This window comes from Daphnia pulicaria, chromosome 5 (genome assembly GCF_021234035.1).
Source record: "Daphnia pulicaria isolate SC F1-1A chromosome 5, SC_F0-13Bv2, whole genome shotgun sequence".
In the NCBI taxonomy this organism is placed as follows: domain Eukaryota; kingdom Metazoa; phylum Arthropoda; class Branchiopoda; order Diplostraca; family Daphniidae; genus Daphnia; species Daphnia pulicaria.
The window spans coordinates 5,663,328-5,690,456 of NC_060917.1; the positions used below are offsets into that span (position 1 = coordinate 5,663,328).

Here is a 27,129-nt window from a genome sequence, read left to right on the forward strand (position 1 = left end):
GAACGGGGCTCAGGTTACTCGTCTATATATAATAAAAGAACAAGCTTTTGGGGGAGGGGCTTATTCATGTCACGGACATTTTAGGGGAGGAGCCTGTGTCTGTGTCAACAATGTGTCAACACAGGTGTAATAGAACTGCGTGTGCGTCACTAGGCCTACGGCTATAGTGACGCATCACAAACCTGACCATTTCCGGGACAACCCCTTTTCCTTTCTGCTACCGCCGCGGCTTTTCGCTCTTTCAGATTGCATCTCAAGACATAAATTACGCGCCCTCCGCGCGTAATTCAAATACTATTTACCCCATTTAAATTCCTTTTAAACCTCAATTAAGTCAGTTGACACAACTGTCAACTGACCTGGGGGTGGGTTTTCTATGGGATACTTTTGCTATCGTTTTCTTTATACTATGTCGCAACCTAACTCTTTTCATATAAAAGGGTGCGATATTCTTCTCTTAAACGCCAGATCCTCTTCGTAGTTCAAGTGACCGAGTGTCCCTAAAAACGACCCGGCTCTAGTTGTATTTGGTATTGAAACTATCTTGTATTCGTATTTAAGCTGTGTTGTGTTGTGCCGTAACGCCGATTCCAACTAACTACATCCGAATAAAGGTATTGTCTCCTAGTTTATTATTCTTCCCCTTCATTAGTTATCTGTCCTATCAATTGTAGTTTCTGACTATACACAATAAAACGTTACATTGTGAGCAAAACGCATTATTCGAATATTCATTCCCGTAAGAGACAAGATGCACAAGACGTGTAGTCTCTTACATCTGGTGACAGCGGCGTCCGAATGCACTCACAATGTTAATGAATAAAAGTATCAGTCTTGAAATAGTTGATTTATTTTCGCGTTGGCGTGAGCAACGCAATTCGGAATCAAGCATCATGACAGAGAGCTTGGTCCCCCCAGTTAAACAACCAAAGTTATCTTTTTTACGAAAAATTGGAATCTTCAAGCCGCCAGCGACATTGAAAAAGCCTTCTAGATGGGCACGCGCAAAGGCCGCTATTTGTAATAGCTCATCTCTTCTTGCAAAGACTCTTTGTCTTTTTTCGAAAAGAAAAAAGTCTGATTTCGAAAAGAAGATTGATGAATCACCAAATACGACGGTCAAGGAAAAATTATCTACTGAGCAACTGCAAGAAAGCAGGATCATCCGGGCGAGAACATTCTCTCGAATTCAAGATATCTCTGACAGCAACGTCCCAGAAGACCTTATCGAAGTTAAGAATCAGGATATCGTTTTGCCAACTTACGGAAACGGAAGCGCAGCGTCCGGAAAGCAAATCTTTGGCAACGGAGACATTGCTGGCAATCGCAATACGTCAGAACTACGACAAAACGCCACCAACGCTACACGGCTTGTACATCAATGCTCCCCGGTCGCTTTTGCTACCCCCGATAGAAGTTCCACGCCAATAGCTCCAGTCGCAAGTTCAGTTCGTTTTTCCAACCCCACTTCTTCACCGCACACCGCAACTCATCTTTCCAGTAGCGTTCTTATACACCCTAACGTCGCTACTGCCGCAGACCACCTTTACGGCGAATCCGAAGTGCTCGTCATCAAACAACCGCGTTCTTCAGTAGTAAACGAAAATATTTTCACTTCTGGGTTTCGATTGAAAAATATTCTTGAACGTGGCTACCCCAAGAACGCCCAACCTACTAAAGTCGAAGAAACCACGCGTTTTCTGATATTAAGACAAAAATTTCTTGCTGGACTTCACCTCCAGAAGAAGTTTAAAGTTCGTTATAAACAATTTAAAGTCTACGAAGATCTCGTGCGAGAAACTGACAAATATGATCGACGACTAGAAGCAGAAAAAGAAGAATTCAGAAAAAGAAAATTTGCCATAGAGACACAAAATGAAAAAATCAACGCCATCCCGTCGATGTCACGCTTCAACACAGACCCTCCAGATAAAGCCATCGAACTGATTCCGAACGAATACTTGACCAATCGTATTATGGAAATTCTACATCATCTGATTGCATGCCAGCAACCGCCTTTCAGTGCTCATCAAACGTTCAACGCAAATGGAAAAAGAGGAAGACTAATGACATATTATAACTACCGAGCTCCCGAACATCAACCATCAAGCTGTTCCAGCAATGAGGTCATTACATGCGGCTTGGCGGAAGGACAAATGGGCCTAACTGTGTAGACACCAGCGGGAAACATGGGTCAGTTGATAGGAAATCCTTGGGTATCGTGAGGTCAGAGTAGATACATTAAAACTGAACAACAACAAGAGTAAAGTATTATTTAGCAAGTTGTATTTTTATTTAATTTCTAGAAAGAGAATTCCTCATTACGACATGATTAACAAAAGATCTCCTACAAAAAAAAAAGGGAAGCCTGGTTTGAACGTTTTCGGATAGATTTTATTTTAAGGTTATCTTGACATGAGAAAAGTGTCAGATGGATTTACGGTTATAGTTTAGAGGTTAGATCGAAACGGACGTTGCGGATGAATTTTTGTTATAATAGTCTGGAACAAGAGATGTTGCCGGATAAAATCGATAAAACATAAATATGGAGATTAATAGGATTTGGTCATGTGCGTGAGAGGAATACTAATAAAAATTTAGTGACATTGAAACGGCGTTATAATAGGAACAGTTGCTTTGAGTCGTCAACTATAGAATTGTTAAAATTCAGGAGCGAAAGTTTTCTAGTGTTAAACGTTGAATAATATTTAAAAAAAAAATGTATCAGTCAAACCTAAACGAGGCCCTGGGAGCTAACGACCCATCGACCTGTTGGCTGTCTCATCACCAGTTCATTATTTGTTTTCGCCTTCCTACGTGGTTTCTTGATTTTCGCACTCCTCTTCGACATTTACTGCAAGCTTCACCGTGCGTCCTTTCGTCACCTGTTCCCGTTCATCATCGACGCCGTGAAGAAACTTTGGATTCTGCATCAGCTGCGAAACTTCAAGATCTTCTACCATCAATCAACCAATTTAGTAGATTACGGGACGTAATCAAAGGGGCCCCGGAGCCATGTAATAGAACTGCGTGTGCGTCACTAGGCCTACGGCTATAGTGACGCATCACAAACCTGACCATTTCCGGGACAACCCCTTTTCCTTTCTGCTACCGCCGCGGCTTTTCGCTCTTTCAGATTGCATCTCAAGACATAAATTACGCGCCCTCCGCGCGTAATTCAAATACTATTTACCCCATTTAAATTCCTTTTAAACCTCAATTAAGTCAGTTGACACAACTGTCAACTGACCTGGGGGTGGGTTTTCTATGGGATACTTTTGCTATCGTTTTCTTTATACTATGTCGCAACCTAACTCTTTTCATATAAAAGGGTGCGATATTCTTCTCTTAAACGCCAGATCCTCTTCGTAGTTCAAGTGACCGAGTGTCCCTAAAAACGACCCGGCTCTAGTTGTATTTGGTATTGAAACTATCTTGTATTCGTATTTAAGCTGTGTTGTGTTGTGCCGTAACGCCGATTCCAACTAACTACATCCGAATAAAGGTATTGTCTCCTAGTTTATTATTCTTCCCCTTCATTAGTTATCTGTCCTATCAATTGTAGTTTCTGACTATACACAATAAAACGTTACATTGTGAGCAAAACGCATTATTCGAATATTCATTCCCGTAAGAGACAAGATGCACAAGACGTGTAGTCTCTTACACAGGCTCCTCCCCCAAAATGGAACATGCCCAAACATGCCCAAACAAATCACCACCAGATGTCGTCGTCGTGATGGCGCAATCTTTGTTGACAATTAGCATCACCACCAGATGTCTATAGCATCGCCGTTATTACGAAATCTTCAAGTAGCAGATTTCCCACGATAAAATCTATTACGGACAGATCGTGCTACAGCTAGGAAAGCGAATAGCAAAAAAGTTCGAATTTACGCTAGACAAAAGTTCCCCGGATTTGAACGGGGCTCAGGTAACTCGTATAAGTATAATTAGCAATAATTTGTTTCGCCCATTTCGTCTCGTTTCATGGGGACGTAGGAACAACAATAACGACAGTGGCGACATCTGCTCATTGCTGCCATTGCTAAGTTTACAACCTCAACGCCATGGAATGGAACTAATTCTGACGGCAGATGTGACTCGCGGTGCGGTGATTGGTGAAGGTGAATATTGCAATGCACTGAAATGCAGACGATCTTCCATGGAAAGTGGAAAGCAGTGTTGCTAAATTTTATAAATGTCTACGGCGGCTTATAAATCAAATATTTTTATTTTTATTTGAAATCTTTTGGAACATAACATTTTTCGAAATTTGTACGCCATAAGAAAAGTATGTAATCTTGCACATAGTATAATTTCTCGATTGAAACAACAGATAAAGACCACTCGTGGTGACGTGGTCTATCGACTATCTCTATCATGAGTCATCAGATGATAGCCATAGAATGCCTCTGATCTAGTGGAGAAGAATCAATAAATCATAGTCGTCTGACTTTTAGATTCAGCTGTTTTTGTATATTATTTATGAATAATTCCAATCATTAATCATAACGAAAAAAAAGAACATTAACGAACTACTGTAATGTTCATTATTTTATTTTAAATTTTAACCAGTGAACGTTATCTTTCGGAAGATCCGGAGCAGCAATTCAGTTTTCGCAATAACTAATAGTTGGGAAAATGATAGAAAAATTATCATTGCACATTGCACTAATCTTAAAATTCAAAGATGCATATAGTATATACTTACATCAACAGATTCCTCAGTGTGACATTGTTTTACCAAGTCTCGTGATAGGCCAACTGCTTCGGGCCCCAAATCTTTCGGTAATGACTGGATGGCTTCTTGCAGGATTCGCGAATTGTTCGTGAAAGGAATAGTCATCTTTCCGCACAGTGAAATAATCAGCCTATGTGAAAACCATTTTTCTTTTACATTTCCTCGAGATTTAAAGGGATGTATGCATTTATTTTTTTTGGACTCGATACCTATCAGCTTGCAGAATGTTTGTGGTAAAAAGGTGATCGATGAATCGACGTAAAATGGCAGCATCACCCTCGTTGGTTAACTGAGCGCAATAAACACAGTCGACGACCAATGACCGCAGTGAGGCCAATGAGATATCTTTGGCTGAAAGCATAGCATCCTGTAAAAATAAATGGGGGTCATTAAAAGCAAAATGTAGAAAGATAAAAACATGCGGTACAGCACTTTTATTAGGATTAACGCTGATTTCAAGTCGTAATAAGTGAATTCGATGACGCCGGAAAATCCAAGGTTCGTGTAGCGGTTCCTCTCTAGAAGCAGGGCGTGAAAACAGAAGAGAGCGAGGGAAACTCGCCGCCAAGGCTCACTGCGGAAGATGACATTCTCTTTCTCCAACTGAGATGGATTCGCCGACTGGAAGCTTGATTCAGCCGACGAAGCACGCGCACTGGAAAAATCGTGAACAAAATCCAAACGCAGGATTTCCAGGAGGCCGTCCCGAAAACAAGTGGGCGACTCACAAACAGTTTTTACACCTGTAATTCAAAAACGTTTATCATAGTTAAGCAGCACAAGAAAGTGTTGACGGACACGATTGATATCAAGTCACTCACAAAATTGTAGCGCCATTGGAGAATATTGAGACGACGCGTAACCGATCATCCACAGTCGGAATTCATTACCAAAGTCCTTTTCATCTTGTCTCAGTTGATCCACAATTTGATCAACAAGTTCCGGATAAAGATGGATATTCTGGATCACAGCCCAGTTACCTTCATCGACGCACCTGCGGACTAAGTTATAAACACTTCGATCCTGCCGGTCAAAAGAGTAGAAAATAATTTAATTTTCCAGTTTATGTTTAGGTAAAGATTCTTACTGAACCCCGTCCTAGAGCGAAAGTTTTAATTTTGTTGCGATTCTCCAGTTTTTTCCCGCACAAGGAAGAAATGCTTTGACAAGGATCAATGTTTCCTGACACAAAACATAGGACTGGCACGGTAGCTTTAGATTCGTCGTAAGCTCCTTTTAAGCCGCTACCCATGTTTTCCGAATAATTGGGCCCCAAAATGGCCTTGATGAATTTCTACAAAACGAAGAACTGTCCATTTTAATACATCCTCTTAATTTCTGATAGATAATAAAAGGTATAACCGCAATCGATGTCGCAAAACAGTCCGGTTTCAAATGTTTGATTAGGAGTAGCTGCTCCAAAGGTTCCAATTTGTTCCAAGGAGAAGGTAAGCTGTCGGCCACATTTGATGGTAGGCAGAAATCTTGCCATTCTTGAACATTGCATTCCATGTGATTTGGCAAGTCTTTCAAGCTGCCAGATACAAAGAATTTTTGAATAGTTTCTTTTTTAAGAAGGTATAGCGCAATGATACTTTTCGATCGTTTGACTCAGATCCATAATATGCTGCCATGTGTTGTTAGCGATCCAAGATGGGCCGATCCAATGACTCGGGGGTAACGGTTTTTCTGCGTAAAGGCGATCAATCGTTTCTTGTTGAACATTGCTCTGAAAAATAAAAGATAAGTCGACTACATCTTTATAAAAGATAATTAATAAATGTACCTTGGAACGAAGGGCTGCAAAAGCTAACAAAACGGTAAATAGCTGTCGATCGACGTTGAATAGAGCCCGGCAAATTGAGTGATGCAGAGTGCGTGTGAAATGCTCGTTGACGTAAACGATCCTTTCGCTTATCAAGAGCGACGTCTGACTCGCCACAATTGACTGTAGTAAGAAGCTGATTAATAAAGATCGTCTAGAAAGCGTGTTTACATTATACGCACGTTTGTGAAAAGGTTTAGAAACCACGGGAGTGAAAATTGGTAAACTTTGTTGAGATGCCTCAGTTGACCAATACAAGAGTACAAAAAAGCCGCGTGAGATGACACAGCCCTGTTAGCACAAATAAACGTAATAAATGTAATGATAATGATTTCAACTTATAAGCGCACCTGTAACTTTCGCGGACTTGATCGATTTCCTGCTCGGATTTCTGAATTTCCTTTTGTTTGACGCTGATACCTTCGGACGTGATCTATGCAAGTCCCTCACCATTAGGTAAATCCCACCTTAATCAAATTATCCCATGCATTTGAATAAGTATTCACCTTGGAGCTGTACAGGGTCTTTGTTGCCGTCTCGTCTTCCAAAATATTTCCGCGAGATGAAGAGAGGACGTAAAGGATACGGTCTTCCAAATCACTGAAGAAATTAAGAAAATTCATTTTACATAACGTTCAAACGAAGCGAGATTATCGTGTGAATCGATAATAATATTCTACCGAATCTGACGCTGATTGGAAGCGCTTTGGACCATCAGCATTTGCTTTTGGTCCTCTAGTTCCGGACGTTCGTTTGATAAGAAAAGGCTTAAAAATTTATCTTCAAGCCCTGCGCGGCTCAACAAGAAGTTGATGATTGTCAACTGCAGTAAAAGAGGAGTTATATGACAAAGAACAACAAGAGACAATAAAAATAAACTTGTACCTTTGAAGCTAGTTCCAAATTTGATGCAGAATTCTCTTCTTTGGTGATCAAATACAAATGGAACTTTGGAGACCACGGAACGAGTTCAGAACCGATTTGAATAACGGTTTTCTCATCACTGGTAACAAATGTACGTTTCTCCAGCAAGTTGTCTTTGGTAGAATTCAAAAGTGGATGGAATATTATTGAAAAACAGAAGATTAAAGTCATCAGCTTACCAAGTTCTGGATCCAATTTGTCCTTAACGTTTTCTAAAACAACTATGTGGCCAAACGATATGGCCGCTTTCACCTCACACAAATAATTTACGTCATCGTACCGAATCTGCTGTACTTGATTTTTGTACTCGTTGTTAACGATCCACTTCAATCCTTGGTCTGTGAGAAATTACTACATATTAATATTGGGATATAGAAACAAAAAGAACTAAGACCTTGTGGATCGTAAAGTAAGGGCCAGCGCTGGCAGTGAGTAGTGATGATGCCGTTATCCAATGAATACCTGTCGGACGGCAAACCGGCAATATTCCACGCCCGAATCTTGACGTGATCAATTAGACAATCGACTAGAGAGAAATTGCTACTGTGTGGGATTTGGCATTCCTGAATGAGTTGCAGCCATTTTTTAAGGCAATCCTATAGAATAAACGAATACAAGAATTAGTTTTGGAATAATTAGGGATCATTCAAATAGAGATACCGTTCTTTGCTCGTTCTTCATGGGTCCCAGGTAGGTAATAATACTAGCTGAAAGAAGGACGTCTCCAGGTAGTTGCTTCAGCCGAAAATCGAGGTTGTTGGAGGACGTTTTCCAATTCTCTTGCTCGCCACCTAACCCTCCAATCAACTTTTCGGCACGTTCCATTTTCTGATGACATTGATCGATGCTATCCTCCAAGTCTTTCTTCTTCTTCGACATGGCGGCAAAGTCGTCGTTTAAACCTTGCAACTTATCTGAGATCTAAACAAAGAGATACAACCCAAAATGAGTAAGTTCAGAATGCACAGAATAATTCATTTATCGACGACTGACCTGCTGTAACTGACTATGTTTCTCTGACAAGCGCTTCATTTGCCGGGCCAGTTCCTGTTCGGCTTCTTGCAATTTGGCACGTTTCGGTGCGACAATTTTGATAACACGGTCGTAGACTTCCATAGCTCTTACCCATCTGCAGAGGCCTTCGCAGGCAGTGGAAACATGTCTTACAATATTAGGGTTGAATTCAGGATTAGGAATGTACCTATTACAGAAAAAAAAAATCATATCAAACTTTAGCTATAATTAGCTACTGATGTGTAAAACAGTCAAAATTACTTTTCTCTGATACGTTTCATGACGTTTGTGGGGATATTGTCTTTGTCGTATGAACGTAGAAGATCTAGGAAGCGAAGATCCCCCAGGATTTTCTGCGCAGCTTGCCAATAGTTGTCAGTTATTTTACCTGTTCCCATATCAAGCTTCTTGACAGGAGGGATTTGTTTCATGACGCAAACAGCTTCCATTACCTGTTAATTTAACCAAAGAACCGGTTTAATTGAAAGATTTACTTTATACATGATGGATATATTACCAGTTTGACTATGGAAGGCGGATGTCGCATTGACTTGACTAGCGTAATATCGGCAGGTTTCAGTGTATCCAGTGCATTGATGGCTGCATCTAGAGCTGGAGTGGCTTCCGCCAAGTCACTTTCGCACTCGTCTTTGATGGCCTGTGCTGCCGCAGCAGCTTCGTTGGCTAAACTCTCGTCTGCCGCAATGATTTCCTTTTGGGCTTCTACTTTGACAGTGTCTTGTTCAATTTTCACCATCAGACTCTCCGTCTCCGCCGAAGTATCCACAAGTTGCGGCTGAAGACTGCGCAACTCTTCTTGCATGACGACGACCTGCGAAGCGGCGAATTGAAGTTTACCGAGGCCGACATTGTAGCGCTCCTTTTGTTGAAGCAAATCTTTCTCTTTGCTCAGCCACAGCGTTCGGAAATTCGACAAGAGCTCCAAATATGCAGCGCTCGAATGTTGTGCCATCCCTTTGCTAAAATCCGAAATGAAATGAATCTACGCGTGATTGAAATTTCAAATGTTTTACCTTTCACTGTATAACCGCATGCTGTTGTGAACGTTTTTGAAATAGTTGGAATAATTTAATTGCAGTTTGTCACTGAGGCCGGGGATATCATCCAGCCATTTCTTGGCTATCACCTCCAACGTTTCCTCTGGCCAAGATTCAAACCAGAGAATGGAGGCAAATTTAAAAACGGTTGGGTACATCGGAAGGTGGACATAGCACGAATCCCGCGGTGACACGCATAGAGCCACGCGCAGGTTTTCGTCAACTTGCGATAAAATTTGATTAAAGTTTGCCTGTAAAAACAAAGAAAAGAAAATATGTTTGGGATCTATCGGGACAAGTTAAAGTAAGAAATAAGTTTGTTTACAATTTCTTTGGTGCGCTTCTGGTACAGTTCCGTCATTTCCTGACGTTCCTCGTTGGTAAAGAGTTCAGAAATCTCGTAGCCGGATATCAATCGTCCAATGTAGTCGAAAAAGATTCGTTTCTGGAAATCAGCGGCATTGCATAAAAAGACAATCTTCTCCTGTTGAATACCAGACCGATGGATCAATTTCTTTACGTCTTCTTTCCACTCCTGGACTCCGTAGTTCCTGCCAGCCCTGATCTGTTTGATTTTTTAATTAATACAACTTCTGGTAAAACTAAATTGCAGTTTGCGGAACCTGAAAAATGTCGTAATCCAGCAACAAGGCGGCAACTGTAGCGCAACTACGTCGACCTCTTCCGGCGTCTCCGATGAGGATCACATGACCTCGTTGACGATTCAATGCATGACTAATGTGAAGGACATGATAGGCTACATTAAGTGAGATGACGAGTTTAATTGGAGCCGAAACCGTGTTGTCCTTGTTGTGTTGTTCCAACCTGTTCTCCATCAACTGTATGATGGCGTCCATGTCAGTTACCTGCAATTAATTCCATGTGAATTAGCAAAAATATCAATAGAGCAAAACGAAATGTGTGTACCTCGTCACAGATGACTTCGGCCGACTTTAAACTCGGCAATTTAGAAAAGTGAATTTTAGGCAGGATCGTGTAATCGGCACCGCCCATAGCCGAGGCGAACAGATATTTGCTCAAATTCTGTTTGAAATGAACTAATCCAATGCGGTCCAAATGACTGATGAACCACTGGCGATCCTCGTCAGACATGAGTCGATCAGCCCAAACTCGGCACGTTTCGTGGATCCATAACCGATGCAATTTGTTGACGTTGGGTAAGTTAGCAGCTTGGACGTTCATTAATCCTTGAATGACTCGATTGACACACGACACACTGACCGAATAGTGAGGGACTTTCTCTCGAGTCTTTTCCTCCCACACTTGGTACAATTCCACAGTAGCTACAGACACCACCTTTAAGACATTTTTGTTTAATATTTAATCAAAATAATAATTAATTGTTTGACAAACCGTTGCCATTTTAGAGACAGCATTAACGAATCCTGATGAGAAATGTCTTTCTAATATCGTAGACGTCATTGTAATGAGACTGTTGGTTGTCACGGGATCAATGAAAATTGTGTTCATGTGCCGGAGTAGACGAACATCAAACTCTTCTTGGAAACGGTCAGTTAATCTGACGGCTGTTATCAGATGCTAGAAAGAAAATATGGGTCAATCAAATAATCGAAAAGTGCAGTACAAAAATTTAACTTACAATATCAACAAGTTCCATTTTGGATGCCGTTTTCCCGTCGAAAACGCATTCGTAATTGAGCCAATGCCGTAAGAGTTCCGACGGAGTCCTGATGCTTCCTTCCGCCGGATCACTAGCGATGAGATCATCGACAAAGAGGACACAGCGTCGACCAAGGGCTGGGCCGTAAACTCCTTTCCTACGCCGATCGAGTCCAATCATGACCGAGTTGAGTAACGACGAGGACGTCGTGACAGGCGTTACATGAACGATGTTGTGAACGAAACGATCCTTGGGCAGGTCTTCGATGGCGAACTGGGTCACCTGGGACTTTCCCACACTGGCTGGACCAAGAATCAAAACTGGGACGTTGCCGTTGGAATAAGTTTTGATGAAAAATTGTTGCATGGCAACCGACTCGTTGCTGATGATAATTCGAGGCCCATCAAAGCTTCCAGGAATCAAAGGAAGGGCATCTCTCCAGAGAATCCAGTGCCCATGAACTACGTCTAACTTGTAAGAGAAAACGGAACAGTCCGGCGAAGGTAATATCTTTTCGACGCCAAAGCTATCTGAATCTTCAACCGCGTCAAAGAGATTGGTAAGATATTGATGGAAATGGATTTTGCAATCATCTAAATAAAACCGTGAGAATTATGACACAACTGACATTTAACGATGAAATGGAACTCTCTTACGACTGAATATGGCCCCTATGGTCCAAATGACCGAAAAGGTCAACAGTTTCAGTAAATTCAAGGGTTTCAGCTGGAGATTTTCGTGACTCGCAGTTAACGAATTGACTAATCTGGTGAAACTCTGTGTGAAAAAGAAAGATTAAAATAACATATTTTAAGGTTCTACATTATAGTTATTACCACAAAGAGGTAAGGTTGACTTGCGGGGATGATGCAATAAGAAGAAGATGATGACTGAATAGCAAAAGCCAACGTGGGTTTCACTATCTTTTGCATGAATTTGTCGAACAGTTGGTGCAAATCTGGTGGAAAGTTGGATCTTTTTAACCAGCTGAGATACAAAGAGTCGACACTGACAATGTCCTCTGCCACCCGGACTATGCCACACCGGGTGATGGTAGAAGGTGAAGCGTATGTCAAGTCGGATGTTTCAAAAATCACTCGAAACGACTGCGGGATCTGTAAGATTTCTCCGCTAGGAAGTGTCAGTTTGCGGCTGGCGTCCAACAACGTGTGTAAATGTCCAACTAATTCCGAATGGACGTGCCCATCTAAAACCAACCAACGAGGACTAGTCGGCGAACCGGACGACAACTCCCGCAAGGCTTTCGTAATTATTCCATCGTTCCATCGATTCTTCTCCGGCTCGTTCCATTCGTAAAGATATTTAGAAGGCAGCGACCACGGACTGATGACGTGCATCATGACACGACCGTCGTCCCCGGTAGATGAGCCCATCACGATTTTCGGATAGACTTTAGCCAGAATCTTATAAAGAGTGCTTTTTCCGGCCAATGTAGCTCCGAGGAGGATAACGCCGTTGCGGGACACAAGCGATTCGTGCAGTTGCCATACTTTGTCGATGAACGATTGACTCGGGATTAAATTCAGATCTTGACATGCCTCTTGGATACTTTTGGCAAACCCATCAGATGCTCTTTGACGGTCGATTGTAGCCACTGGGAAACTTTGGTTGACAAGACGATGTAACACCTCCCCTTGCTGTTCAAAAACAATCATGCAAATATTCAGTTGAATAAAATAAAGAACTCGATCGTAGAAGTTGATGTCAGTTCACCTTTGGAGTTAATTGAGTCTCGAAGAATGATATGAAAGCGCGGTGCATGATTGCCATCTCATCAGCATCTGCTTCATCGGCCTTTAGTCGACTAGAAATCCTCAAAATCTCTCGTAGTGAGCGCAGGTTTGCGTGGGTTGAAACGTCCGGAATCTGTTCGTTAATGTCGTAAATGAGTTTGACGATGCGGGTACCGATTCTAAAAGAAACAATTGATTAGAATTTCATAATAAAATGAGTAGCAACTGTAAAAAATAACTGACGCCAAATGATTCTGGAATCCCTGGGAGAGAAGAGAAATCTTGATAATATAATGAAGATCAGGGGAAAGAATGGAAGCCAGACGGAACAGTGAGCGGAAACTGTCCGGCAAGCGATCCCTGTAATTGTTGCACGCGAATCAACAATTATTTGATAATTCATGAGTTAATTAGCTAATGTTGTCTCTCACTTGGTTTGAGTGGTGATGAAAATGGCAGAGCCTACAGTGACTTGGACATCCGATCCTTCAAAGTTGACTCGTCTAAGCCGTCGATTAAGAGCCATTTGCAGTGTATACACCTGAACAGCCATGACTGAAACGACGTCTGGTGACACTTTGTCTATGTCGTCGAAACAGGACCAGGCCCCCGATTGTGCAATACCCTAATCGAACATAACGAGCATTATGGTTGTAATTAATTTACAAAGTGTTAGAAATACCTTTAAAATCCGGCCAATAGATTTGGTATCTAATCCATCGAAGCAATTAAAAACCAAACACTGTTTGGCCACAGCGCGAGCTAGTTCTTTTATTGTCTCCGTCTTGCCAACGCCTTGTAAACCGTGGAGCCAACCACCTTGGAACTGCTTCAAGGCGAGCATAATGATCCTAGGTTTAGCCAAAAAGTAATAATTAATCTAGGAAAAGGAAACTTGATACTTAACAATTAAGACTTACTGAAATCCCTTTTCAGTTGCGGGTGTCAGAACCAGTCGGTGGCAATTGCCCATGTATTCAAATCCGTACGGGACTTGAGTTTCAATCTAGGAAATCATTCACACCATATGGATCACGAAAAGTCTCTATTAACTTACGATATAAAATACTCACCATGGCAACAGTAAGATGTCCAAGACCTTCCAAAGCGTCCGTGTTCCAGTAATATCTCAAGTTCTTTTGCCAGTAAAAATCATCGAGTTTTGAAACGTATTTCGATTTCATACGCTGTAACACATCTCGACTGCAACGAAAGAAAAACAACATATTTATAAACGATACGTGACCATGTTTGGGTTATTTATACCTGTGAAGGTGGAACATGATGAGATTGTTGAGCGTGATTCTGACTGTCGGGATAGGTCGTTGCTTAATCATTGATGTCAGGTGAGTCACCAGCAACTTGGTTGAAGATTCCAGCTCCTATTTAAAGTCAACACAAATCAATCTTCATCCTATTTAAAATCCTGTTGATTTTCGGGCATGTACGCTCCACTTGCTGCCGGCAGTGATAGTGTCGGTGATAGACTTTGTCCAATTAATTGCCGATGCGCAGTAAATAGATTGGCCCGGATATCGTTGAAGGTAGTCCATGTCTGGTTGATTGCTCCACTCTGTCATGGCCATTTCCGTGTAGTGAATAAGAGCGTCTTTCATGGCGTCGTCCACTTCAGACATCCAGAGTTCTACCATACCCTGCATGTCAAATGTTCTTTTTCGTTATAACATTAATTTTCCCACCTTGGACTTCGTGTTAATACCTTGCTTCTGGCTGGAACGATGGCTTCTTTGAAGCGAACAATTTCCCGTTCTTTATCGTTGCCATCTGAGACCATGGCTTCAATCTCTTGATTGGAATTGAACATGAGGCGACCGATACCATCGAAACATTTGCGCAAATGTGGCTGGATGCGTTCAGGTTCTTTGGTTTTTGACAGAATTTCCAACAGCTCGTCGTTGGACAGGAAGTAAAATCTGGAGAAAAAGAGACGCTTTTTCTCCAAATAGTCGTGCAATCCTTTCTGAATATCTTCTAAAATTCCGAAGGCTTCCCGCAGCTCATCCAAGAGCCCTGGACGAGAAGCGGCCACCAGAACACGAGGCTCATTGGTGGCTCCCGACATCAACGAACGCCACATGGTATCCACATGAGAAAACTTGGCCGCATCGCTAGCCATTTGCCTCTGGATGTCTTCTGAACTAAAAATGGGTTCCAAGTAAAGCCAAGTGTTTTGGACTTTCATCCAGACGTCCATCGTATCTTGTATGCCGACTAATTGCTCCTCCCACGCTTGAAGCACCGGCTCTAGTGGAGCGATATAGGGTGACGCGTGCATCGTTTGCGCTCGAAGAATGTGATCGTCCACAAGAGCTGAATCGAATTAATGTCAAATTATTCAAATCCGGCAATGAACATAAATCAAAATTGGTCACCTTGAATTTCTTCGATCCCTGTCAAAACGCTGACGTCCGAATCGCGATACGGTAGAAATTCGAAGCAAATGTCATTCCATTCCGACTGCATCCGTTGAAGGGTCTCCTCCAAGGCAAACTCTTTAGTCGCCGTTACGCTGACCTCTTCGATCCGACTAATGTACTGCATAAGACCCGCTCCGACCAGTTCAGACAGTGAAGTGTCGGGTTCGGGACACAGGGGCGATTCGAAATTTTGACTAATCTGTGTGTTAGACAAGAAACAATTCGTTCAAGAATTTGAAAGTATGATCAAATTTATTGCAATCTTACCAGAATCCAGTGTCTATCTCGAAGTCCAGGATTACAAACGGAGTGCAACAACGGCAAGTAGCCCATAAATTTTTCAATGCGTTTACGGACGGTGTCGGTTACTCGTTTGGCTGCACTAACATCAGCAAACACAACGGCCAACTGTTGCATTTGCTTGTACATTGCAGTGATTTCATCGGCGATCATTTGGGAATCCAGTTTGCGAAAAGGACCTGAAAACAGGAATTGGAATCAATCAACAGCCAACACGATTTCAAAGTTTGACTTGACTTACCATGAAACCAAACGTCGTGACTTTCGTGGAACTTGTGGGCAACGTGCCACAGCTGGTAGTAAGGCTCAATGAGTTGAATAAGTGCTGGAAGTGTCGGGACGTCAGTCACCGGAAATTCGAGTAAAGCTTCGTCATTGTTGATTTCCTCCAAATCAAGTTGAGCCGCTTGCAATTTCTGGTGCAAATCTTGGAGTAGAGTCGTACTGTTTTTCATCTCTTCCGTTGTAAGGGCCGTCGTTTCCTTGTTCTTGAAATTCTCAAGAGCTTCTCCATAGTCTTCTAATCGTTCTAAAAATAACTGCGTGCGTTCCTTCAAGACTCGTTCGGTTTCAATACGAATCCGCTGGAGACGGGTGGAGCTCACTTGCAAAACAGAATCCAAATCACTGGGCCAATGAAAGAGGCGGCAGCTCAACGACAAATCGTCCTCTGAATTCAATCACATTTTATGTTGGCAAATTAAACGATGATAGATTTCAAGAGTGCAGCGGTTTTCAATGATTAAAGACTTACTTTGGAGCATGGTGTAGTTAAGCAGCGTGAGCAGTCGTGCACCGGCGGCGTTCACTTCCTGGAGCATTTCCGGTAAACTTTCGTTCTGCGATTTGTTGACAAAGTCGACAGACTCCACCAACTCGGCCGTGTTTTCCGGTACGTGGCTGACCTTCTCGGTGACTGTTTCAAACCGAGTGCAAATCTGCCTTACAATATGCCGGTTGTCTTTCATAATTCTCGTCACCAACGACGATTTAATGTTGTCGATAAAATCAACTAAATGTTTGTTGAGCTGGTGACAGTCTAAGAAAAAGAGCTTCAAGTAGACATGTGATTTCAGCCGCAAAAGGTTCTTTTTGATGTCACTCAATTCTCCCATACGCTTCTTGAACAACTAATAAATCAGATAAAGAACACTGAATATTAGTAAATGTAAAGCAAGTATTAAATATCTCATCTCTTACTTTTTCATTCTTATCCCAAATCATTTCATCGGTCTCTCCGTACAACTCGCTAAAAGGTTGCTGAAGTAGGGGCTCGTATTTGGCGTAAGTATCGCGAATGAACCGTTCGGGAACTTTCTTGTTCGAGTTGACAACCTGCTTCACCTTTTTAAGCACAGACTGGACGTGATCGTCCTCCCAGGCGATGGAAACTAAGAATTCCTCGCCACCAGTGTACCCTATTTCAATGAATCGTTTAAAAGTTAATCGGGATACATACAAACTTTCTAAATAATTTGTTATACACACCTGACAAAAAAATCCTTTCTATGCGAGGAATGTGCCAGCTAACGCTGACGATGGTTTGCAGCACCTTTTCCATCATGCGTTGAATTCTCTCGTGTTTTGGCTTGACAAACACTTTGCGATTCGAAAGGGCCAGTTCTAGCCGGATGAAGGGGAACACTTTTGGAAATTCGTCTGCTGTCACATGATCATCATCGTTTCCTGCCTATAATACATTTTTAGTTCAAAAACTTTCTTGTCGCTTATTATTATTTAGTAAGTACCTGGTAGGATGACATGAGATCCTTCCATTCATCGATCCAGCTGTACAAAAGGCAACGAATTTGCAAGGAAATTAGTCGCGTTAAACTGTTGAAAAAGCGCAGGATTTGCTGCAACGATTCGCCTCGTTTTAATGGGACCATGGAGGCCCAGGTGGGTTTTTGACGATTTAAAACTGCGCAGCATTCCGGTATCCATCTGTAACAACATAATGACGATTTTAACGGTGTCCTCTCCTATTTTAATAATAATGAAAAAACACTCACTTTTCAATTAAAGAACTCTGAAGGTGACTGCATCGCTTCCGGATCAACTCCAAAAGTACGTCGGGATCCAGAGAATTTTTCTTGTCCCAGGAACTTTCAAACAGGCGGCAGGAACGGTATGTCGAATCCCAAAGTTTGCGGATCTCAAGTGACACTGAATGCGTGGCGAAAAGATTGTGGGTGGCGAATTCACGGGCGATGAGATATTGTTGATGCCAAGGCACCGGAGCTCTGATTATGATGTTGTAAGGTCTTTCCGGTTGGCTTATGGCTGCTCGTTTCATGCACTTTGTGTTGATATCAGTTAATTCTTGCATGGCCCAGACAGAGTGATCGACGGGCTGCACCAACTTCGGAATTCGCGTGATCATAAGCTGAAAAAGCCTGGCTCGTAACGATACGTTATCAATCTATGTAGCAGCAAAAGGATTAGTTAAAAACACAACACTTGACGGATTGGCATGAAGTTAAAATCTTACACTGTACGATCCTCTTGGTTTGGAATAAAAAACTGGCTTCATGCCAGTCATCCTAAAACACCATGCCCTTTTTCTTTGCTCTTGAGGACTCAATGGTGGACTTGCCTCTGGACATTGCTGGGAAACCCTTTAAGGATAACGAATATAAAATAATAATGAATAATGATGCACCAAAAAATTAACTTCTATGATATAGTAGCTGTAGGTACTTACATGAATGGACTGAATTCATCACTTTTTTCCTTTTGTTTTTTTCTCTTTTTCTTTTCCACCGGTTTTTCAACTTCCGCTTTACGGTACTACGTAAAAATGCCGATTTATAGACAAATTGTTTCATGATATATATAAAATGTTTTCACACTTACCCTGAGCTGCACACGACAGAGAACTCCATCTTTCATGAGAAATCCAAAATTTGAATTTGTTGTTGAATTGCTACTCGTCATTTCATAATTGCAATGATATTTTCCTGATTGCAATGAGTCCCTATACTGGTAAGGTTAGTCTGTAATCTGTCGACAACAATCGAACCAACAGTCAAGGTCACCATAGCAACATGAGGAAGAAGTGTAATCTTAAGTCATTAAGTTGGGTATATCGATTTAACAAGTCCATAGGGACCTGTTGCAGACCACGTCGACGTCATGCACATGGCTTTTAGATATTTAAAAAAATTATTACAACGAGGTTATCGAAAAGTTGTCGGCTTCTATCTCTTTAAAAAACAAAAATTACACTGGCTTTCCCCTATAGAAAATTCCACGAGAAAAGGTAGCCCGTTCCTCAGACCATTTCACGCCTCCTTTTGCGCCTTTTGCTGCGATCGTTTTGTATGTTGTCATTAAAATATTATCAATTCAAGTTTCATTGATTTCATTTCACATGCAAAATTTAAGAGACGTTTTATTCGCGCGTAATTGTAGGTGGTGTTAAAGTCTGTATCTGTAAAATCGGACCGTATGGGAAAAAAACCGGGAAAAAAATCCCCCATATTACTCGTCGTGACTCGCCTACACGATTCAACGTCAGATTTAGACCACCTTGGGCTCTTTCAGAATATTTCGTCCTATTTCATCTTTCTTTTTTTAGCTAGATCTAGATGTACCGTTAGTCCGTTAGCAATTCGTGATTTCCCTAGAAGGATTCTTCATTACAATCATAATTTTAGGAAGTGATTCTGTTCTTGAAGGCGATCTTGAAAACACGTGGGAACCCACAGGGCCACATCCACTGGATGTTTTAGCTTCTTATGGAGCGTCAAAAGTATCACCAGTATCACAGCCAGAATTTTACTCAGTAAAATAATAATAATAACAGAATTACTCTCCATATACCCTTGCTGGAATCCAGCAAACAAAACGGCATGTAAAAGCCGATTTTTTAGTTGGCCGTAGTTATACGACAACACCGTATAAAGGAATAGAAACCTGTTTTGTTAGTGTGCCGTAGGCAAAATCATTCTCCCGAAGCCTCAGTGTTACTGCGTGTTGTTTTCGAAGGTTAGTGCGAAAGTTACACACACAGCGTCTGCTGACTTGAAGAGACCTGTGATGTATTTCTTATTACGTTCGAGTTGATTCGCAAGTGAAAAGCAACACACAGTGAGAAAACCAAGTTTTTTATGTGAGGTTAAGAGTGACAAGCATTTTTGTGGCGAAAAACTTTCATATCAGTCCTTTTTAAGATCATTGACATCTTCCAATTCTAGACCACGACAACGTATTACGTATGACATATTCCCATTTGAACTGTTGAATTATAAACAAAAAAACAAGTGGGAGAATTTAAATGCACGCATTGATAACTTTTATTTTGAAAAAATAAAATGTTCGTCACATTGTTAATTTTGCTCTCCGTGTCGATGAATGGATTATCTGCTGTATTCGTAAGTCAATTAATCACCTGACAGTGTTTTCGGCAAAAGTCTAGTTTAGTGACCTAAATTTACACTATCACATCACACATACAGCTAATGCCATGCTAATACAGCAGAACAGCAGACGAGAAATGGCAAGTTATTAGTTTTATTTGTACCAGTGAATGAAATGTGATTTATTAATAAAATTTTGAAATGTATGAAAAGAAAACTAAATTGAAATAGTTTAAAAACCCCTGCAAAAGTTGTTTGCTGCAAAACTGTCAATAACTCAATAGCCTGCAACACGCAGTTACATGCAACGTAATCTAGTGTGATGTGGTAGTGTGAATTTAGGTCACTAAACTAGACTTTTACCGTGTTGTCTTCTTGGATTTCTAATAAATGTGTTTTTTTGGCTTAAATCCACAGATAGAAGAAGGTACGATAGAGGGGGTCGAGGGGGTCTATTTTAATATTAAATAACTGAACATTACTCCTTGCACATATGGTATTCGACAGAGCGAACAACGCCCGATTGGATAAAATGTCCTTCTGACATTGGACCATCGACGAAATGCGTGTCAAACTCAAAATTGGATTGTTACTGCTTAGTTTCGAAAGAGGTTAGAAAAGTTTCCCTATATTATTATTTTATTATTATATTCTAATTTTACGTACACAAAGATGATTCGAGAAGATGCCAGCCAATATTGCGCCGACAATCAAATGCATCTCCTTTCAATTGAGAGCCGAGAGGAAAATGAATTTATTACCAACTTAATTAGAGAAAATAAAGACGTAATACCAAAACAATTTTGGATTGGGGGTTACAATTCGAATTTGGACCCCGATAATTGGGTCTGGCAACGACCTGATTCGAATATTTCTAAGCCTCTTACGTACGAAAACTGGTGTCGTGGGGAGCCAGATAACGGATTCGAAAACGAGCACTTTATGGCTGTCATAAATAGGTGTTGGCATGATGTACCTGGACATTTTGATTGGGCATCCGTGTGTGAACGTGAAGCGAATATCTTTGATCCGAATTTAGATGAACAATTTTTCTTCACATTTCCGGGAGAACGCAAAGCAGTCGTACCATGCCGGCCAGCAACCAACTTCGATTTATTCCGAGTAAATGTTTCTAAACAAATTAAGAAGCCATCAAGCGTTTATCATCAGGTAAAAGTGGATGAACAATTAATTTAATTTTTCAGATTCGTGCCACCTCATTATTTCTATCCATCGTATTAGATTATACTCAACGGGATATCAGAAAACAAAAACTATGAATATGATCCGTTGGAAGGATTCGTCATTAAGAACGTGTCGGTGAGTGACAACGGAACGTATAAATGCTCAATTTTCTTAGGAATGCAAGAAGCCTGGCAGCATTTTCATGTCATTACCACAGGTTAGTAAATTAAAGACTTAACTAAAACCTTTCGGGTTAAGTATTTTGATATTGTTCATGATAATTCCTCCACAGTGCTAAACGTAGACCCAAGATGGGATCCATCAGAAGGAACTGACGTAACTTTGACATGTAACACACAAAAGTTAAAACTGCGAGATCGGACTGTCGATCCTGTCGAATGGTCCGTTGTCTTCGCTATCAGCAAAGAAGAAACGGTTTTGACACAGACAAATGCGGCTGTGCTTCCAATTGGTAATTTTAACGGAATTACTCAATTCCTCAAATTAATTGTCAAAACTTGTGCTGTTATTCCCGATTGGTTTGACTTGTGACAGGTGTGCAATTGAAGTTTAATGATGGCATGGAAAATGGTATTTCGACATTGAAGATTTCCAACGTGTCGATCGCTATGTCAGGAACTTACAGATGTCGATCCGTGTTCCACGGTTTCAATAATTCTGTGCAATTGACATCAAATAATATTTCCATTAATGTTCTTAGTAAGTTAAAACAACAAACAACAGCAACAAACAACTAGAAAAAAGGCACGTCTTAGTAACTAATTTTTTTCTCCGAACGCAGGGAATGTTGTTTGGTCTGATAAGATTTCCCGCCAAGAACTGAAAGGAATACTGACACCTGCCTCAACCAATGCGGAAAATGATCGTGTTATCCCAGTTGGATCCGATCTCCAAATATCCTGCTCTTTCGGGACTTCCGGTTATTTACGTTATTACCAATGGCAATGGGAGCAGTTCGACGACAATCCTCAGTATACCTTAGAGGTAAGAATAAATCTGTAGCCCTTACGTATTGAATGATAAACTGTTGTTAAAAGGGCACTTTACTTGTTTCGATTCAAAGAGAAACGATGGAATTTGGTCTCGGCTCACCGTGACAAGAAACACAAACTCTGGAGACGGTACGGACAACTTTACTATGCTCCTGAAGAACGTGGAGCGTTCTGATCGTGGCCTTTTCACTTGCCTTCTTAACGGATCGCCTTCAACGAGCATCAGTCAATACATCTATGTCGACGGTTCGTTTTAAGTATTAAGCATTTAAACCGATTAATTAAATTTCTTTGTGATCCGCGTGACAGACCGTCATCAACCAGCAGAACACGCCAATTTTGATCTAGTGAGAAGTTCATGGAGAAACACATACATCAGAACGCACGGTCAACTGGCCGTTATACCCTGCCGACCAGTTCATCCCAGCATAGGAATGGATATTTTAAAGATATTGAAAGAAGAAGAAATTAAACTGGTATGAAAAAATAAATAAAAACCTATCGTAATGAAATTAGTGTCCAATTTATGCACTCGAAATTCGTTATATCGCGTCTATTTGCTAAATAGATTAAAAAGAATGAATTGAATGATTAAAGTTGTTCATGCTTCCGTTAAATCGATATTTAGATCATATCTAATGGCACAACATCTGACGATAACTACGAGTACAATCCACAAAAAGGATTCATCATCCATAGACTTTTGCCGGAACACGATGAATTGCGATCGTCGACGTCTTTTCAGTGCAAGGCAGCTAGTGGAAAAATTGAAGTGGGCCCGGAGAAGTTTTCCATTATGGTTATTGGTATTGCTCTTTAGAACACAACAGCTTTTTTTAAGCGAATACCTAACACTCATTTAAATCGAATTATTTAAACTAGGAGCGTCTGTTGAATGTACGAAAGGCTGCTGGAGTACATCATCTGAACGAATCAATGGATTACTCAACGCCCGAGTTAACCCAGCTGAGCTACAACAAGGCGAACATAAAATAGAGTTGAATTGCCATGCATACCTCAGCAATAACGAATCTGCTGTTATTGAGTGGTTTGTAATCTCTGATGGAGGCGAAGTTAAAATATCCCATTCAAAGGCGAAGGCGGGTAATTAGGCTACATATAAGTGGATATATTTTTATAATTGTTAAACCTTTCAAACGCAATATGATTAATATTCTGACTCATTTTTTTTTTCTTAGGAATGACATTAAGTTACTCCTGGAATAGGAAAATAAAAGTGCAAACCAGCACACTGACCATTTCCAACGTGACTGACGAATCGTTTGGTATCTACAAGTGTTTCGTAAAGGCTAACATAGGCAATTACTTTGATTCAATCAACTTGCAGGCGAGTTCTAAGAGTCCAGGAAAAGTGAACGAACATTTGGTGAATTTCTTAACAATGTGAAAATAATTACGATTTGCAGCAGATGATCCTACGGTTACCAATGTTTCGGTTTCGGTGCCCACACAGCACACCTCCCTCCTGGGATCCTCCGAAAAGGCTCTTAGCCTCCCAAAGATTATGGTAGTAGAGGCAGGAGGCACTGGGGAAGGTTGCGGGAATGTCAGTATATATTATTTCTGCGTGTGGGTTTTTTTCTTTCGACTTCTCCAAAGAAGTTATTCAGGAGGTCTTCAGGACTGCTGATTTATTTTCAACAAACTCTTTATTTTAAGAAAGGCGGATCACAATGACCTAGCTTTAGAATATTTCATCCAGGTACATTAAAACAAGTTAGCAGTTGAAATCATGTATAAATAATACAAAAAGAAATATAATAAGCAAATTTACTCGAATTTACTAAAATTTGTTAAAATGAGAGTTGAAAAATGCATTTGTATCAATAAACTAAAAACATTAAACCGTGCCATTTATACGTAACGCAAAAAAGCTACAGTGTAGGCAAGAATAAAACGACTGCACATTTTTTCTTCCCACACTTTAACTAAATTTTAATTTGCCGAAAAATCTCTATTGAATTTGTTGCAGTCATAATGGCTGCAATGTTACACACCCTTAAAACATTTCTATCTCGTTAACCAGTTAGTTAATATATCAATGCGTCAATAAAGAGTACATTACTCGTGTGTCAAGCATGAGTACATAACTAAACAACTTACAAATCAAACGTAAATAATGAAGAATATAATTACGTGAAAATATGTTAACTACTACAGAACAACAATGGTGTAGTGGTTAGCAAGTTCGATTGCGATGCGAAAAGATGCAGGTTCGATCCCGGGAAGCGACGAATCTTTTATCGAGTCTTTTGTCTTATGAGGAGCTTCTAAGATGTACTGAGGCACTTCTAAGATGTACAGAGGAAGCTACCAGGCAGCTGTCAGGTGACCAAAAAGAAGGTTTTAAGAGAAATCTAGGGACTCAATAGGAAAGACTGGGGAGAAAACTAAGAGGATCTAAGGAGGTCCCGAGGAACCAAATGTGCTGTGTGGGTGACGATCGTCGTGGTATTTATATTTGTTGCCATTACTATTTTTCTCGTTTATTTTCGCAAGGTTAGTTATAATTTCGTAGTTTCATTTTGAATTGCTACTTCTTTGCCTGAGCTGTTCTAATACTTTACATTTGATTTGTAAAGAAATTTACGAAATTGGAGCATCTTTTACATGGAAATTCTACTCAATTGAACCCAAATGAACCGCTGGATGAACAAACCGATCTGTTGTCTTATGATAAACGGTGGGAGTTTCCTAGAAATCGCTTAAGATTAGGTAACATTTATTTCGAAGTGAAAGAAGTATTGCCCCAAAAAATTTCAAATTAGCTCTTTGATTCATTTAAAGGAAAGCAACTCGGAGTCGGTTGTTTCGGCCGTGTGGTTCAAGCTGAGGCTGTTGGAATCAATGACGGAACGGAAAATTATGTCAGCACTGTCGCCGTAAAGATGGTTCGATCACGAACCAATTTAGCCGCCATAGAAGGACTTGTTTGTGAATTAAAGATTTTGATTCATTTGGGAGCTCATGTGAACATAGTAAATCTTCTTGGCGCCTGTACAAAAGAAATTAATCGGGGTAATAGAAACCCAAACTGTTTGATAAAATTTATCGCAGGATATATAATTTGTTTTTCTTCTCGCAGGTGAACTACTCGTGATTCTCGAGTATTGCCCCTTTGGAAATCTGCGCACTTTCATAATCAACCATCGTGACACGTTCATCAACCAAGTTAATGAAAGTGGCGAACTGATCGCAAGCGACGTGGAAAATGACGCAGATGAGGTGGTGACAACACGAAAACTAATTTGTTGGTCGTTTCAAATTGCCCGGGGAATGGACTACCTCGCCAGCAACAAGGCAATTTACTACAATTTATAATTTTATTTCCATAGTGCATTTCTTAAAAATATTGTAAAAGGTGTTGCACGGTGATTTGGCGGCCCGCAATATTTTGCTGAGCAATCACAACGTCATCAAAGTGGCCGATTTCGGACTGTCCCGCCAACTTTACAGAGATGAAAACTACATGAAGAGCAGCCGAGTATTGCTTAATAAGAGATTTGCACTTAAAATTATTCTGTAACGATATTTGTTGATATGACCTAGGGATTGCTTCCGCTCAAATGGATGGCCATCGAATCTCTGACCAGCCAGATATGGTCCAGTCGATCAGATGTTTGGTCTTACGGTATCGTATTGTGGGAGATGTTTTCACTTGGACAAATGCCTTATCAAGGTCAGTCTACTCTCTCTTCGTATTAAATCAAAATCGATAATAAAAATAGCAGCATTACCTTACTTTTTTTTAATACAGGATACACGGATGAATTCCTGTTCCTCCAAGCTTTGAAAAACGGCTACCGAATGGAGACACCGGAACATACTCCAAACTTCGTGGCGAAAATGATGCAAGATTGTTGGATGGTGGATCCTAAACAGCGACCGACTTTCAGCCATATTGAGGAACTACTCGACGGGCCACTCGAGTCCTTGGTCACTTCTTTTTACTTGCAACTTAACGAAGATTGCCAGCGATTAAATATCGACAAAAGGACATACGAAAACTTCAGTGTGAAACCTGTTTATAAACCTATTAGGATTAGTCTACTGAAAGGATTAATAAGCTTATAGTCCATATCTTGCCTTAATAAGACGCCTGCCTCTATATAGGAAACTCTTACGTTTAGTGTTTGTCTTAATGCGCGGAATTCAGACCTTTCGTGAGTAGCCCTGTATACAAATACAGAAACTTTCCCAAGAACCTGGATGTTTCACTCGAATTTCCCTAAAAGATTTCCGCCAATACGATTTCGACGACATCGACAAAGAGAAAGGGAAGTTCAAAATGAAGTAAGGTTTTAAGCTAGTGACACAGTTTGAAGACGATTACAGTTAATAAGGTGTAAATTTTTTATTCTTGTTATCCAATCGTTATTCCCTCTTGGCTTTCTAGGAGGATTCTGTATGACTGATTCTGGATTCCCAGATTCTGGCGGTTTCGCATTCTTCTCCATTTTTCGATTTTGATGGTTTCTATCGATTTCTTACAGAAAAGTATCATCTGCTTTTCTTTTGTTCCCAATGGTTCACAAGTCACAACTCACAAATTTGAAATTTCCGAAAAGATACGAAGATTAAGATTATTTAAAAGAACACGGAACGATCTTTTTTGTTTTTGGAAACGTCCGTGGGCTGTAGCTGTGGCTGTGGTGAAAAATAAGGCAACGAATAGAATTACACGGAATTATACATGAATGTGGTCGTCGTGTGAACCTCTGTGTCGCTGCTCTCCATGCTCTCCAGTCTCCACTTCATGCTGTTTGGCAGGTATAATTGAAGCTAAGAATCATACAAATGGAATGATTTGGGAGCTTAAATAGAATAGTCAAACCTATTCCAAATTTGTG

General features: G+C 40.7%; 2 protein-coding genes across 6 annotated transcripts; one reads left to right on the forward strand and one right to left on the reverse strand.

The window, feature by feature from the left end:
- Nucleotides 1-4,539: 4,539 nt before the first annotated feature.
- LOC124340720 (dynein axonemal heavy chain 3-like) lies at nucleotides 4,540-18,636 on the reverse strand. The gene is made up of 48 exons (XM_046793328.1): nucleotides 18,556-18,636; nucleotides 18,404-18,489; nucleotides 18,191-18,317; nucleotides 17,712-18,121; nucleotides 17,448-17,643; nucleotides 17,188-17,389; nucleotides 16,900-17,117; nucleotides 16,454-16,829; nucleotides 15,941-16,369; nucleotides 15,667-15,878; nucleotides 15,355-15,598; nucleotides 14,682-15,292; nucleotides 14,410-14,616; nucleotides 14,228-14,343; nucleotides 14,035-14,164; nucleotides 13,882-13,967; nucleotides 13,644-13,812; nucleotides 13,393-13,586; nucleotides 13,205-13,321; nucleotides 12,942-13,140; nucleotides 12,044-12,865; nucleotides 11,864-11,984; nucleotides 11,187-11,800; nucleotides 10,940-11,125; nucleotides 10,493-10,882; nucleotides 10,189-10,431; nucleotides 9,891-10,130; nucleotides 9,542-9,816; nucleotides 9,025-9,487; nucleotides 8,769-8,959; nucleotides 8,487-8,694; nucleotides 8,154-8,414; nucleotides 7,888-8,089; nucleotides 7,673-7,831; nucleotides 7,455-7,606; nucleotides 7,250-7,392; nucleotides 7,076-7,169; nucleotides 6,920-7,002; nucleotides 6,752-6,860; nucleotides 6,531-6,692; nucleotides 6,340-6,473; nucleotides 6,107-6,278; nucleotides 5,832-6,038; nucleotides 5,566-5,767; nucleotides 5,177-5,487; nucleotides 4,954-5,111; nucleotides 4,715-4,874; nucleotides 4,540-4,629 (listed from the first exon to the last, which is right to left on the reverse strand). Exons 1-48 carry the CDS (start codon nucleotides 18,634-18,636, stop codon nucleotides 4,585-4,587), a joined length of 10,917 nt encoding a protein of 3,638 aa, XP_046649284.1. The 3' UTR covers nucleotides 4,540-4,584.
- Nucleotides 18,637-19,482: 846 nt separating this feature from the next.
- On the forward strand, nucleotides 19,483-26,493 carry LOC124340814 (fibroblast growth factor receptor 1-like). Of its 5 annotated transcripts, XM_046793503.1 has the most exons (22): nucleotides 19,483-19,818; nucleotides 19,899-20,075; nucleotides 20,478-20,487; nucleotides 20,568-20,671; nucleotides 20,733-21,230; nucleotides 21,303-21,462; nucleotides 21,538-21,717; nucleotides 21,801-21,965; nucleotides 22,048-22,250; nucleotides 22,330-22,504; nucleotides 22,568-22,734; nucleotides 22,887-23,064; nucleotides 23,141-23,362; nucleotides 23,458-23,625; nucleotides 23,686-23,720; nucleotides 24,716-24,778; nucleotides 24,862-24,994; nucleotides 25,067-25,297; nucleotides 25,365-25,579; nucleotides 25,641-25,763; nucleotides 25,829-25,958; nucleotides 26,037-26,493. In XM_046793503.1, the coding sequence occupies exons 2-22, from the start codon at nucleotides 20,016-20,018 to the stop codon at nucleotides 26,351-26,353; spliced, it is 3,537 nt and encodes a 1,178-aa protein (XP_046649459.1). In that variant the 5' UTR covers nucleotides 19,483-19,818; nucleotides 19,899-20,015; the 3' UTR covers nucleotides 26,354-26,493. The 5 variants fall into 5 exon arrangements, with proteins under 5 accessions (XP_046649459.1, XP_046649458.1, XP_046649460.1 ...); XM_046793502.1 differs by having other exon boundaries at nucleotides 19,483-20,075; XM_046793504.1 differs by having other exon boundaries at nucleotides 19,483-20,075; nucleotides 23,689-23,720.
- Nucleotides 26,494-27,129: the final 636 nt, after the last annotated feature.

What these genes read in the sequence shown, in the direction of transcription:
- LOC124340814 (XM_046793502.1), top strand. Translation starts at nt 20,016, where the DNA reads ATGTTCGTCACATTGTTAATTTTGCTCTCCGTGTCGATGAATGGATTA. An exon ending in GGCGAGTTCTAAGAGTCCAG is followed by an intron (nt 23,626 to 23,685) that starts GAAAAGTGAACG and finishes TACGATTTGCAG; the next exon opens with CAGATGATCCTACGGTTACC. An exon ending in ACTACCTCGCCAGCAACAAG is followed by an intron (nt 25,580 to 25,640) that starts GCAATTTACTAC and finishes ATATTGTAAAAG; the next exon opens with GTGTTGCACGGTGATTTGGC.
- LOC124340720 (XM_046793328.1), bottom strand. Translation starts at nt 18,636, where the DNA reads ATGACGAGTAGCAATTCAACAACAAATTCAAATTTTGGATTTCTCATG. An exon ending in TCTGTCGTGTGCAGCTCAGG is followed by an intron (nt 18,490 to 18,555) that starts GTAAGTGTGAAA and finishes ATTTTTACGTAG; the next exon opens with TACCGTAAAGCGGAAGTTGA. An exon ending in GTTTTGCGACATCGATTGCG is followed by an intron (nt 6,039 to 6,106) that starts GTTATACCTTTT and finishes TTCGTTTTGTAG; the next exon opens with AAATTCATCAAGGCCATTTT.